The sequence below is a fragment of the Nomascus leucogenys genome, chromosome 5, assembly GCF_006542625.1.
Source record: "Nomascus leucogenys isolate Asia chromosome 5, Asia_NLE_v1, whole genome shotgun sequence".
Classification (NCBI taxonomy): Eukaryota; Metazoa; Chordata; class Mammalia; order Primates; family Hylobatidae; genus Nomascus; species Nomascus leucogenys.
This window is the reverse complement of record NC_044385.1, coordinates 123640330-123655958: the sequence shown is the minus strand read 5'-3', so window position 1 is coordinate 123655958 and position 15629 is coordinate 123640330. Positions and strand designations below refer to the sequence as shown.

Sequence of the window (15629 nt, the reverse complement as noted above, 5' to 3'; positions counted from 1 at the left end):
CCCCAATTAAAAGACAAAGAATGGCAAGCTGGATAAAGAGTGGAGACTCATCAACACGCTGTCTTCAAGAGATCCATCTCACATGGAAAGACACACATAGGCTCACAATAAAGAGATGGAGGAAAATTTACAAGCAAATGGATAACAGAAAAAAAGCAGGGGTTGCAATCCTAGTTTCTGACTTTAAAAAAAGGTCAAATAAGAACGTTACATAATTGTAAAGGGTTCAATTCAAGAAACGCTAACTGTCCTAAATATATATGCACCCAATACAGAAGCACCCAGATTCATAAAGCAAATTCTTAAGAGACCTACAAAGAGACTTAGACTCCCACACAATAATAGTGAGAGACCTTAACACCCCACTAACAGTATTAGACAGATCATCGAGACAGAAAATTAATAAAGATATTCAGGACCTGAACTCAGCTCTGGATCAAGTGGACTTGACAGATATTTACAGAAATCTCCACCAAAACCCAACAGAATATACATTCTTCTCATTGCCACATGGCACTTACTCTAAAATCGATCACATAATTGGAAGTAAAACGTTCCTCAGCAAATGCAAAAGAAGTGAAATCATAACAGTCTTTCAGACTACAACACAATCAAATTAGAACTGAAGATAAAGAAATTCGCTCAAAACCACACAGCTACATGAAAATTGAACAACCTGCTCCTGAATGACTCTTGAGTAAATAATGAAATTAAGGCAGAAATCAAGAAGTACTTTGAAACTAATGAGAACAAAGAGACAATGTACTAGAATCTCTGGATGCAACTAAAGCAGTGTTAATAAAAAAATTTATAGCACTAAATGCCCATATCAAAACGCTAGAAAGATCTCAAGTTAACAACCTAACATCTCAAGTAAAAGAACTTGAGAGCCAAGAGCAAACAAACCCCAAAGCTAGCAGAAGACAAGAAACCATGATCAGAGCTGAACTGAAGGAGTTAGACACACAAAAAACTCTTCAAAAAAAAAATCAACCAATCCAGGACCTGTTTTTAGAAAAAAGTAGTAAAATAGACCACTAGCTAGACTGATAAAGAGGAAAAGAGAGAAGAATCCAATAAACACAATCAGCAATGATACAGGGCATCAGAACCAACAACAAGTTCTGAAACTGAGGCAGTAATAAATAGCCTACCAACCAAAAAAAAACTTAGGACCAGATGGATTCACAGCTGAATTCTACCAGAGGTACAATGAAGAGCTGGTATCATTTCTACTGAAACTATTCCAAGAAATTAAAGAGGGATTCCTCCCTTACTCATTCTATGAGGCCAGCATCATCCTGATGCCAAAACCTGGCAGAAATACAACAAAAAAGGAAAACTTCACGTCAGTATCATTGATGAACATCAATGCAAAAATCCTCAATAAACTATTAGCAAACCAAATTCAGCAGCACATAAAAAAGCTTATCCATCAGGATCAAGTTGGCTTCATCCCCAGGATGCAAGGTTGGTTCAACAGACACAAATCAATAAATGTGATTCATCACATAAACAGAACTAAAGACAAAACCACATGATTATCTCAATCGATCAAGAAAAGGCCTTTGATAAAATGAGACATCCCTTCATGTTAAAATCTCAATAAACCAGGTATTAAAGGAACATACCTCAAAATAATAAAAGCCATATATGACAAACTCACAGCCAATATCATACTGAATGGGCAAAAGCTGGAAGCATTTCCCCTTGAAAACTGGCACAAGACAAGGATGCCCTCTCTCACCACTCCTATTCAACACAGTATTGAAAGTTCTGGCCAGGGCAATCAGGCAAGAGAAAGAAATAAAGGGTATTCAAATAGGAAGAGAGGAAGTCAAATTATCTTTGTTTGCAGATAACATGATCTTATATCTAGAAAACCCCATCATCTCAGCCCAAAAGCTTAAGCTGATAAGCAACTTCAGCAAAGTCTCAGGATACAAAATCAATGTGCAAAAATCTCTAGCACTCCTATACACCAACAACAAGTAGGCAGAGAGCCATCCCATACACAATTGCTACAAAATGAATAAAATACCTAAGAATATAGCTAACAAGGGAAGTAAAGAATCTCTTCAAGGAGAATTACAAACCACTGTTCAAAGGAAATCAGAGAGGACACAAACAAATGGAAAAACATTCCATGCTCATGGATAGGAAGAACGAACATCATGAAAATGGCCATACTGCCCTAAGTAACTAAGAACACTGCCACATTTTTATATGCCGTATGAAAAAACATCCATTTTGCTAACTTTATCTGTCCTTTCCAAACATTGCTAAAAGGAAAGTAATTTACCTACAAGGAGTCAAAAAACTTTTTCTGTAAAGAGCCAGAGAGTAAATATTTTAGGCTTTGTGAGCCACTCAGTTTCTGACACAGTGACTCCACTCTCGTTACAGCACAAAAGCAGTCACAGACAACATATGAATAAACAAGTATGGCTGTGTCCCCAAAATACTTTATTTACAAAAACAAGCAGTGGGTGGACTTGCTGACTCTTGGTGTAGAGTATGACATTTACTTAATAAAAATCCAAACATTTATCGGCATCAGAGACTTATTTATCCCTGTATTTATATGTTCAATAAACACTTATTGAATCCTGCCACCTGCATTAGGCTAGATACTGTGATTATAGAGCTGAAAGTCTTTTCTCAAGGGGTTCACATACATACAGACAAAACACAGGCATGTAGAAGACTCTATGGGGCCCAGGAGAAGCACCTAATCAAGCTGGAGTATGGAGAGGAAGGGATCATACAGGTCTTCTTTTAGGGAGTCATACTAAAAATCTTAAAGGCTTAATAAAAATTTTCCAGGGAGATAAAGTAGAGAAAGACATTCCAAGTGAAGAGAATATAGCAAGGGAAGTGAGAGTGCAGTATACTTATGCAATAGTAAATTCACAGTTGATATGGTTTGGCTGTGTCCCCACCCAATTCTTATCTTAAATTGTAGCTCCCACAATTCCCACATGTTGTGGGGGGACCCAGTGGGAGGTAATGAAATCATGAGGGCAGATCTTCCCCGTGCTATTCTCGTGACAGTGAATATGTCTCATGAGATCTGCTGGTTTTATAAGGGGGAATTTCCCTGCACAAGTTCTCTTCTCTTGTCTGCCATCATGTGAGACATGCCTTTCACCTTCTGCCATGATTGTGAGCTTTCCCCAGCCACACGGAACTGTGAGTCCATTAAACCACTTTCTTTTGTAAATTGCCCAGTCTCAGGTATGTCTTTATCAGCAGCGTGAAAATGGACTAATACAGCAGTGTTTACACAGTGTGAAATATGGGGGACAGCTGTCAGATATGGAGTTAGAGAGGCGTGTAGGCAGAGGCCAGATCATGAAGGTCCTCAACATTTGAATTTTAGCTTATGAGTTAAAAAGTGACTAAATAACTCATTTGCTATCCAGTACTAAGTATTATCATTATTATAGCCAGCATTCTCACAAATACTCTAGGAAGCCAAGTACTACTATTACATCAATTTTACAGATGATAAAACAGATACACAGAGATTAAATCACTTCTTATGTTACACAGCTACAATGTTTTGGAAGTGGAATTTGCACCCAGATCTGTCTGACCAAGAGTCTGAACTCTTAACCACTGTACTATACCATCTGTACATTTAGTGGGCACCTACTATGTATTAGGTTTATGAATGCATGTAAATGATATGCAAACTCTCTCCTAAAGAAACTTATAGTTTAATAAGGATAAACTCCTCCACTCCTTTCCTTCTTGGCAATGGCATCGACACTACCAGTTAGTTAGTTGTTCAGCTGAACCCTGGGAGTTACCCTTGACAATTTGTCATCTCCCCTCTACCTTATCCAACCCAGCAGCACCTGGATGGTACTTCCTAAATAATTCAAGTACGTCCATTTTCTCTGCCTCCACTTCTTCCAAAAGCCACTAGTCCATCTCACATCTCTCACATTATATTTCCTAATACATATCACCACACCCACTCCTCCCCACCACAATCCATTCTCAACAATGGACAATGCTCTTTAAAAAAAAAAATGCATGTCACTGTCACTTCACTACTTAATGCCTTTCAGGTTTTTCACTGTTGCCAAGAACTTCTACTGATATGAGTGCATTAAATATTGTTCACAAGACCCTGTATATTCAGACCCCTTGCTTGCCTCTCCAGCCTTACCTCGACTGTACCCCATAACAAAGGAACAACGTATGCTTTCAATCTACACAGTAGCAACATCAGCTTCTCTCAATTCCTTTACATCTCAGACCTCAATATTTTTCTTTGACTGGAATGTTAATCTCTTACAACCCCCTTGTTTTCTTTTGTCTAACTTTTCCTCCTGCTTCAGGACTCTGCTTAAATATCACTTCTTCAGAAAAGTATTCCTTATCCCTATGCCCCAGAGCATTCCTCTTTCATTCAGTGTGTTGTGTATTTGGTGAGTCCCTTCTAATGAAGGCTCATATACATTAATTTTTGGAATTTCTTTGTACTATTTCTCTTTCTCTGAAAATTTCTTCGAGTTGTTGCCTTTTTTTTTTTTTGGCTCTTTCCGAATCTTCTGTGTTGAGCCTCTAATTGTTTACCTTTTAAAAAATGACAAGTAAAAAATATATATGTTGATGATATACAACATATTTTGATATTCATATACATTGTGGAATAGCTAATAAAGCTAATTGTCATATGCATTACCTCATATACTTCTCATATTTTGTGGTGAGAATCCTTAAAATGTACTTAGTAATTTCAAGTATAAAATATGTCATTAACTACAGTCACCACCATGTACAATAGATCTCTTGAAATTATTTCTCTAGTCTAACTGAAATTTTGTATCCTTTGACCAATATCTCCCCAATTCTGCCATCCCCAGCCTCTGGTAACCCCCATTTTACTCTGTTTCTGTGAGTCTGACTTTTTTTTAAGATTCTACCTGAGTAGAGATCATGTGGTATTTGTCTTTCTGTGCCTGGCCTACTTCACTTAACAAAATGTCCCAACTTACCTTTCTTTCTTCATCATATTTAGAATGAATTCCCAAAATATCCGAAATATTAGCATGAGGAAATGTATTTTGGAGAACACTCTTCACATTGTCCACAGTGAGTATATTTTGATCCTTCTTCACTTTTTGGTACATCTGTGAAAATTTGGATATTATAATTAATTTTCTTCTTACAGCAATTAGTTTTCTTTCTTTTCCTTCGCATGCAGATAGATTTTTATTTTGTAAGTTGAAAACATACTAACTACATATACACACATACCACATACAAATAATTTTAACCATATATCATCTTCTAATAAAGATGGTTTTAAAATATTCTATAGTTTTCAAAAATATCATAACAAATTTATGTTTTACTCTATTTTGATGAAACCAGACACCATTATTCTTTTTTTTATTTTTATTTTTTTAGATTTTTTTATTTTTTATTATTATACTTTAGGTTTTAGGGTACATGTGCACAATGTGCAGGTTTGTTACATATGTATCCATGTGCCATGTTGTTTTGCTGCACCCATTAACTTGTCATTTAGCATTAGGTATATCTCCTAATGCCGTCCCTCCCCCCTCCCCCCACCCCACAACAGTCCCCGGAGTGTGATGTTCCCCTTCCTGTGTCCATGAGTTCTCATTGTTCAATTCCCACCTATGAGTGAGAACATGCAGTGTTTGGTTTTCTGTCCTTGCGATAGTTTACTGAGAATGATGTTTTCCAGTTTCATCCATGTCCCTACAAAGGACATGAACTCATCATTTTTTATGGCTGCATAGTATTCCATGGTGTATATGTGCCACATTTTCTTTTTTTTTATTTATTTATTATACTTTAGGTTTTAGGGTACATGTGCACAATGTGCAGGTTTGTTACATATGTATCCATGGTGCCACATTTTCTTAATCCAGTTTATGATTGTTGGACATTTGGGTTGGTTCCAACTCTTTGCTATTGTGAATAGTGCCACAATAAACATACATGTGCATGCAGACACCATTATTCTTAACAATGATTACCTTTTTTAATGTATGTGTAATATATTCTGACATTTCAGAAATGCTTTCATTTTTTATTGCTTTTCTGTAATTTTTTTTTTTTTTTTTTTGAGACAGGGTCTCACCATCGACTAGGCTGGAGTGCAGTGGTGCAATCATGGCTCACTGCAGCTTCAACCTCCCAGTTCAAGCAATCCTCCCACCTAGCCCCCTAGGTAGCTGGAACTACAGGAACTTGCCACCACACCTGGCTAGATTTTTTTGTATTTTTTGTAAAGATGGGGTCTTGCCATGTTGCTCAGGCTGGTATTGAATTCCTGGGCTCAAGCAATCCACCTGCTTCGGCCTCCCAAAGGGCTGGGCTTACAGGAACTTGCCACCATACCTGGCTAAAATTTTTGGATTTTTTGTAAAGACGGGGTCTTGCCATGTTGCTCAGGCTGGTCTCGAACTCCTGGGCTCAAGCAATCCACCTGCCTCGGCTTCCCAAAGAGTTGAGACTACAGGCGTGAGCCACCATGCCAGGCCTTACTAGTAAGTATTTTGACTAAACCTTCTCTGCACCTCTACTCTTCCCCAGTCTCAAATGTTCTAAACACAGTTGTAGAATGTAAGCTGTTATTCTTTTTATCTTTTCTCATTTCTTTCTTTAATAAGTACTTAGAGATCCTCTGTCACCCAGGTGCTGTTTTAGGTTTTGCACCAAGAGAGATGGCATCTCTTGAGTAGACGACTAAGCTGAGACATAAATATGAACACTGAGCTAGCATTAAGACATTCTGGGGAAAGAAACTTACAATCAGAAGGAACAAGTAGTAAGTACAAACACTATTAGCAGCATTTGATATATCACTTAAGAATATTGCTTTTGGTCCCAATTTACTTAAATCATTATTGCCAAACATAATCTTCATATTGTGACTAAAATGATCCCCATATTATATTCCTCACAGTAAGAAATTAATATTCTTTGCTCTCCCTTTATCCCTGTAAACTTTGTACCCTATTCCTTTAAGAAGCAGCACAGGTATGTAATTAGACTGAAGAGTTTCATTTTATGAGTTTTTCAATTTAGGGGCAAGTTTTCTCCTCCTATCAAAATAGAACATAACGTGATCATAACTCAAAGAAGTGAAAAGTTCAATCTTCTGTAAAACATAAATGGAGGTAAACTTTGTACCCTATTCCTTTAAGCAGCAGCACAGGTATGTAATTAGACTGAAGAGTTTCATTTTATGAGTTTTTCAATTTAGGGGCAACTTTTCTCCTCCTATCAAAGTAGAACATAATGTGATCATAACTCAAAAAAAGTGAAAAGTTCAATCTTTTGTAAAACATAAATGGAGATCACAAAAATGAGACTCTGAATAAAGCAAAAGATATAAGAAAAGTCATTCAGATTAGTCATTTTACTAACTAGTCACTTGAAAATATTAGATACTCCTATAAAATAAGGTAGTCAGAATGCCTCGTGTAAGTTACTCAGACATATCAACTCAATCCTCTTACACATTTTTAAATTTTAAAAATTATTTTGTAACTTGGTAAGCAAAGAGGAATACACATGACATACACATTATAAGGCATAAATAACAAAATAAACAATTCTTATGAATAAACCATGTAACATAAGAAATGGAACATCACTAATACCATGAAGTACAACTTCTCTCCCAATACCATTTCCTTATGCTCCAAGAGATGCAAGCATTGTTTTGAATTTGCATTTATCATTCCCTTTCCTTTTTGAATTCTAGAGTTTTATGCGAATAAGTATTCCCATACTTAGTTTTGTTTGCTTCTGAGCTTTAAGAAGTATACGGTATGGTGTTAGTCTTCTATGACTTCATTATGTTTCTAATACATCCATGCTCTTGCATATGATATTTCATTCTAATATGCCAAATTCTACTTACCTATTTTGCTACTGATATGTGTATTTGCTTTATTTTTATTACAGTTTGTTGCTATTCTGAATGATTCTGCTAACAATAGCCTCCTAAGGTGCAGGTACAACAGCTTCTCTTAGGGTGAGGGTGTGTGTGTGTGTGTGTGTGTGTGTGTGTGTGTGTGTGTGCTGTCTGTAGGAAATGTGGAGATTTAACTTCAAATATGAATTATTATGAGATTGTTTTTTTCAGTGTGGCTCTGCCAATTTAGATTCCTACAGGCAGGGTAGCAATATAAAGGCATTCCACTGCTCTACATTCTCATTAACACACGATACCTTCAGCTTTCTTAATTCCTGCCAAATTACAGGGTATAAAATAATCTTGTGGTAGTAGTCTTCTTATTCTTATTTGCATTTTTCAAATTTGTAAGATAATTATCTTGTTTAGTTACCATTAATGGTAATAAATATTTACCACCAATAATTTCAGTGTATTTTTATTTACCATTAATGCATCCTCTATTTTAAAAATTATTTTATGCATTTCTCCTCTTGGGTCATTGGTATTTTTCTTTTTGAATTGTAGGAAATCTTTACATCTCATGGAATATAAATATTTTATTGGCCATATGTATTGTAAATACTTCTCCTGCTTATAACATTTTTCCCTATTTTTCAATGACATATTTTAATGAGCACTGGTTTTCATTTGTAATTTAGCTGAAATTATCAGTATTGTCCTTCAGACTTAGAGCTTTTTAAGTTTTAACTAGGAAATCCTTACCTTGGGGTCCTAACTTCTAAATGTTTTAAAGTTTTGTTTTCCACACTTACGTTTTTAAGCTAACTGAAATGATTTTTACACAAGGTGTGAGGTCTTATTTATTTGCATTGGTATAGCCACTGTTGAACCACAGTTGTTGTAAGTCCACTTCCCATTTACTGTAATGTCACTTCTGTATTCTTAAGTTTTGGGACCCCCATGTTCTTTTGATAGATATGTCTTTCCCTTGAACCAATACCACAAACTTTATACCTCTTATTACCTGGTATGACAAGTCCCATCACTTTATCCTTCAAAGTCTCACCCATTTTGAGTCTTCATTCTTCCACATAAATTTTAAAATAATCATCACATTTCACAAAAATCCCCAGAATTCCACTGTGGTCGGAAATGCATTCAATTTATAAATCAACTGCAGAAAACAATATAATTATGAAGTGAAATATTTCTATTGATGAACATGGTAGAGCTTTTCATTCATTTAGGTAAACTTTAATGGCTATAATTCCAAATTTTCTCCACAAAACTGACCTTTCCCCCCAGCCCCCAGGTTTCCTAAGTATCTTTTATTTGCTCTTGTCATTGTAAATGTAGGAGTCATTATATAACGTACTCTCATGAGGATAAGGATTGTTGGCTATATATGTTATTACTTTATCCAAGCACCTAAAACAGGGTGTGGTATGTAGTAGGCACTTAATAAAACTGATGAAAAAAATTAATAAATATTTGTTGTTAGAAGAGAGAAAAGCAACTGATATTAGTATACTGATCTCATATCCAGTTACTTTACTAACCTCCTGCGTCAAATCTCACAATCAATGGATTCTTTTGAGTCTCTTCTGTAGGCAACTCTAGAATTTTAAGTAAGAATTTATTTCTTTTAAATATTTTAAATGAGTATTTCCTTTACTTATCTTATTGCACTGACTGGAACTTGAGGATTATACTTGAAGTGTTGACAGTGGGTACCTTATCTTTTTCCATTTTTAAAAACAATGCTTTCTATCAGTTTACTGCTAAGATGTACTGTCATCAATTAACAAAATTCCCTTACGTAATAGTTTGCTAAACATTTTGTTTCTTTATGAGTTTTTTAATCCTAAAAAAGCTTTGAATTTTTTCAAATGTTTCTTATGCATCTTCTTGAATAATATATTAACATGGTGAATTATATTTAGAGATTCTTTGAATTTGCAAATACTTTCTTTTATTCATTAGATAATCTCACCCTGTCATGATAGTTTACTTTTTATATATCTGCTGGATGTCTTTTGTTAACATTTTATTTAGAACTCTGGCATACATATTCTCAACAAAGAAGAGCCTATAATTTTTCCTTTTCTCTTTTTGTCAGGCTTTGACATCAGATTATATTAGATTCATACACTGATTTAGGTAATATTTCCTCTTTTTCTATTCTCTAAAAGATATTTTAAAGATTGAAATTATTATTTCTTCAAACATTTGAATATTTGGTAGAATTTGCTGTGCTAGTTTTAAAACATGGTCTCCAAATTCTTCAACACTCCTTCCATTGAGAGGTGGGTATATGAATCTGAATCTGTGACTAAACAGAATACAATGGAATAAACTGAAAGGAATGATGTACCCATCTCTGAGCCTTGGCCTTAAGAGGCTGGAAGTTTTTACCTGGTGTGCTCATCTGGAACCTAACCTCTATGATAGTTTGTCAATTTTATTTGTTTTTTCAGAATATCAACTTTTATATTCTTGATCCCATAACTGTATTATTTCCTAGTTCATTAATATATATTCTTATTACTTTCCATCTACTTCTTAAAAATCAGTTACTCATTTCTGAATGGTTAACCAGTTCTTTTAACCCCTTCTTTTCTAACTAAAAGACATATTTTTCTCTTCTGTTTTGAATGCAAAATTATCTCATTCTCTGATTGTTGGATTTTATATTTGCCTTTAAAATTAATCTTAAGTGTATTGTTAAAATCTTATATATTTTTACTGATTTTTAATCTGCTTCACCTATTAATAAATGTTGAAATAACCTACTACTATTATAGTGAAACTGTCCATTTACCTCCCTTGCTATCAAATTTTGTATTGTATATTTTGAAGCTACATACAACTTTAGTACTTTTTCTTAAAGTTTATTTCCCCTAATATTTTATGGCTACCTTAGATTTCATCTGTGAAATAGTCACCTTGTGTATAATTTTCTATCTTTTTATATCTTTTCTTCTAGTATGCTAAAGTTTAATTTACTCACACTTAATATGGTCACAGATATGGTTGGATTAACTTTATTATCTGCTATTTATCACATTTCAATAACTTTCATATATTTTATTATTATTTTGGTCTTATATTCCTCTTCTCTCTTTATAGTGCTAAATAGCTTCAAATTACTTAATTGAGATAAGGTAATTAGCTCACTGAAAACAGGCAAACACTTTTAAAAGATTTTATCATTCATGTATTTTCCTAAAAACTGTGCCTTGTTCAAATTATTTCCCCTTCTCTCTCTCCTTCTAATTGTTTAGCACAACTTACAGGCTGTGCCACAAATTTAATACTTACTTTTATGCTGCTTTGTATTAAACCCTGTGGTTTCAAGTATAATTTGTTTTTCCAAGAGATTATATATTAATAGTATTGTGCTGAACACTGTAGATTAATGCCATCACGTGTAAATTAATGTCTGATAAAAAACACTTACAAAACAGAGATTCAATATTAATAATTAAGATAACTTAGGTAAAGATAATTTCTGAATATATTCAGGTTTCTAAGTTTTGAATATCATAATGATCCTTTACAATAAAATGGTTGAATCTTAATAAAAGATATAACTCAAATTGACTATGTCCCTTATAAACTCTTACACCAGTAAGTTAGTAAAACAAATAAGCTGAGACATAATATTGACACATATTCCATGGCACTATTTTATAGAGCAAACCCCCCAAATCACTGAAGTATAGTTTCTATACTCTAGCTCAGTGAATTAATAAGGTATTTAATGATTTTCCTGGGAGTTACAGAAGTAGGGTAGGAAATTTGCACTACTTTGGAAATTCCTTTCTCAGTTGGAAGAAGAGTCATTCCTTGATATAATATTGATTGACAAGCTAAAGTCCAATGAATATAAAAATGATAGAAGTTATTTTATAAGCTATGACTTGACTTTTCTTAATAACAATATAGCTCTTTAATACATACATATTTCCACAATGATCCATAACAGAATTTCAAAACCTCAATTATGAAATAATCTTACTATCTCTTGTTCTTCCTTAATCGGGTTCTTACCAATTTCTAACATCTGTTATACCATCTCTGTCAGACTCTGTATCAATCTTACCTCTTTCACACAGTTTGCTGTCAATAAATGACTTCCCCCTTCTTTGAAACTCTCTAGGAAGTGTCTATATGCTATGTCATTCAGAATATTTAACTCTGCAATGATTTTTTGTTTTTCCATGAGACAGGCTCTCTCCATTGCCTGGGCTGGAGTGCAGTGGCTCGATCTTGGCTCACTGCAGCCTCAACCTTCTGGGCCCAAATGATCCTCCCACATCAGCCTCCTGAGTAACTATGACTACAGGCATGTGCCACTGCACCTGATTTTTTTTTTCTTTGGTAGAGACAGGGTCTCACTGTGTTGCCTATGCTGGTCTCGAGCTGCTGGTCTCAAGTGATCCTCCTGCCTTGGCCTCCTAAAATGCTGGGATTATAGGCATGAGCCCCTGTGCCCAGCCTGCAATGATCTCTTTAATCAAAGCCTAGTTTAAGAATTTTTTCTTAAATAATCATTTTCTATTAATATGTTTTCCTCTAAACTTACATATACAATTTAAATTCCTTTATTGGCTGAGTAAACCTTAGTAAATTCAAATATTTTGGTAGAACCTCAGTTGCCCAATTTATAATGTGAGGATAATATGTACTTCAGCAGGGAGTTACAGAAAACAAATTCATCATCTGTGTTAATCTCCATGATAGTTTATAAACTTTGAAATGTTACAATAATAAATGTAATGCAAAAATTATACATTCTAAAGAATTCATAATAATAGTAATGCAAAAATTTTACATTCTAAAGAAATCATATTTAGTGCATAAACTCACATGTACTATAGAAATAAATGCTTCTGATTTATCAAATTCTTCTGCAATATAGTTGAAAGCTCGCCAAAGAGCAACTCCAGCATCACTTGCTCCATCAACTTCATCATCTGTATTAAGAATGAACACAAAACCAATTCTGGAAAAAGAAGATGAATAAGGACTGTTATAATTACCTCTTGAATCACAATAAACCATTATTTAGAAACATTATTAGACTATAATATCTAGATGGAGTGAATGTATTAATAGACAGAGAAAAGGAGAATTTTATCACTTCAAAAGTTTGAATGTAATGCCTATTCACCAAAATCCACATAGCTACTGGATTCCAGCAAAATATCAAACTGTCTCCCTCTGGTGCTATCATTATCAAATGGCCATGTTCTTTTGTACAAAAACGGTAAATATACTTTTTTTTTTTTTTTTGAGACAGAGTCTCGCTCTGTCACCCAGGCTGGAGTGCAGTGGCACAATCTAGGCTCACCGCAACCTCTGCCTCCTGGGTTCAAGTGATTCTCCTGCCTCAGCCTCCCAGGTAGCTGGGACTACAGGCACGCACCACCATGCCTGGCTAATTTTTGAATTTTTAGTAGAGACGGGGTTTCATCATATTGGCCAGGCTGGTCTTGAACCCCTGACCTTGTGATCTGCCTGATTTGGCCTCCCAAAGTGCTAGGGTTACAAGCATAGGAAGCTGGACCTTTCTATAAGTTTCCAGAGTGATCAGATTATTCTCTCAGTAAGGTAATAAAGTAAACAACATTACAAGACAGATTTGATAAACAGAGTCTAACATAAAGGTATATAATACTTCACAACATGCAGCTGTGTTATGTCAGGCACTAGAGCTAACCATCGCTTTGAATGCCCTATTAATACTCTGTGTAACACAATATGAATAACATTGAATTTCCTTTAGTTGACAGTTTAATGCTATAAAATGACAATTACCTAAGGGGAACTTCGTGAGAATAGAAAAGATCAGCAAGTTTTATAAAATCCAAGGTATATTCTTGGGCCGGATCAATAAACAGAACCTAAAAGAAAGTATATAATCACTATTTCAACACCTTAGAATCTTCATGAAATTCAAGTTTAGACTAATTTTTGTGACTGAAAGTATGAAATTCAATGTGTAATTTTTAAAGAAATTCTAGCAATTCTAAGGAATATCTATACACACACATGCACACACACGCACACACACACACAAAGGATTTCACAATTTATGAAGGATTTCTAAAAGCTGCACATCCAAATATAATTATACATGGAATTTAACATCAGGCTACTCATCTTCTTTTTGGAAGCCCAATATATTTTCTTTTACCTAAATTGAAATACCTTATTCTAAATGTTCATTAGATTTTCTATGATAAATTTTTTCAAAAGGAAATAGAGGTTGAATTTTGACCAAAAAAAAAATAGCATTAACATAACTGCTTTATCAAGACTGCTGCAAAAAATATCTTATTCATTTCCTATGTGAAAAAACAGCTGTAGGTATTTTCTCCAACTTTCAAAGTTCCAATATTAATGTTTAGATATTATTGGGATAATAAAATTATATGCATAGATGATAAAGTGGTATTTATGTATCTTTCCCTAAAATTACTATACTTTAATCATTAGTTCTTTTTAATAAAGAAGAAAAAGTTCTGTCACAAATTCTTTTGAAAAAATGTAAAAGTAACATTAATATGGTTATTATAAAATGACATAACGGCTAAAGAGTAAGGCAGAACATGTGACTAATATGGTTTGGCTGTGTGCCCACTCAAATCTCATCTTGAATTGTAGTTCTCATAATCCCCATGTGCCATAGGAGGGACCCAGTAGGAGGTAATTAAATCATGGAGGCAGTTGCCTCTATGCTGTTCTTGTGATAGTGAGTTCTCAGGACATCTGATGGTTTTATAAGGGGCTTTCCCCTTTTGCTCATACTTTTCCTTCCTGCCACTATGTGAAGAAGCACGTTTGCTTCCCCTTCTGCCATGACTGTAAGTTTCCTGAGGCCTCCCCAGCCATGCTGGGGAGTCAATTACACCTCTTTCCTTTATAAATTACCCAGTTCTCGGGTATGTCTTTATTAGCAGCATGAGAGCATACTAATACAGTGACATTGCTAGTTGTTGATACCCAGTCAGCCATGCCACCTAAGCTTGCTGCTTCAGGCAAATACTTATTTCCTTACAACTCAGATGCCTATTCATTGACAGAAGGATAATCCAGAAAGAATGCTGATATCTTTATAAGATATATATGTATAATCAAAATATAAAACTCACCAAATTATGAAAATTGCACCTTATGGAAGGTATACTTCCAGGATATATTGGCTTCAGAAGTTTCTGGCAAATTGTAGGCCATGTAACACACAAATCATCATTTTCCAAGTCATTAATCCACTAGAAAAGAATGCAGACATTTGTGAAAGCTATATCAACACTGAAATCATTTTCAAAGCCAGATTTTTACTATATCAAGTGACAAATAAAAATATACATAGAATTTTCTATATTTCTGATTAAATATAGAAGCCAGTTTAATATTCTCTAAATTAAAGAATACATTATGTGCAATAATTTTATACTTGTGTAGCCTTTTACATTAAGCCTTCTCTCAAAAACAATTGATTCCTTTCACTTGTGTTTGTTTTTCATATCCCAACATAAAATTGTATGAAAATTACTCTCCAAAAACCACTTAAGAGAGATGAATATGTATTTTAATTATCAGTAGTAAATCAAGCCCTCTCCATCTCCCCTCTCAATTTAAAGGCTTGGATATAAGGAAAATAAAACGGCTTATAAAAATTAAATTATAAAATCAACATCTT

At 34.4% G+C, this 15629-nt stretch overlaps 1 protein-coding gene across 1 annotated transcript in view; it reads right to left on the bottom strand.

The window, feature by feature from the left end:
• Nucleotides 1-15629, bottom strand: part of LOC115835067 (UDP-glucose:glycoprotein glucosyltransferase 2-like) — a 174528-nt gene that overhangs the window by 59383 nt on the left and 99516 nt on the right. Inside the window, 4 exon segments of the mRNA XM_030812463.1 lie at nt 5013-5147; nt 12791-12926; nt 13742-13827; nt 15079-15198. Coding sequence (XP_030668323.1) covers nt 5013-5147; nt 12791-12926; nt 13742-13827; nt 15079-15198 — 477 coding nt within the window.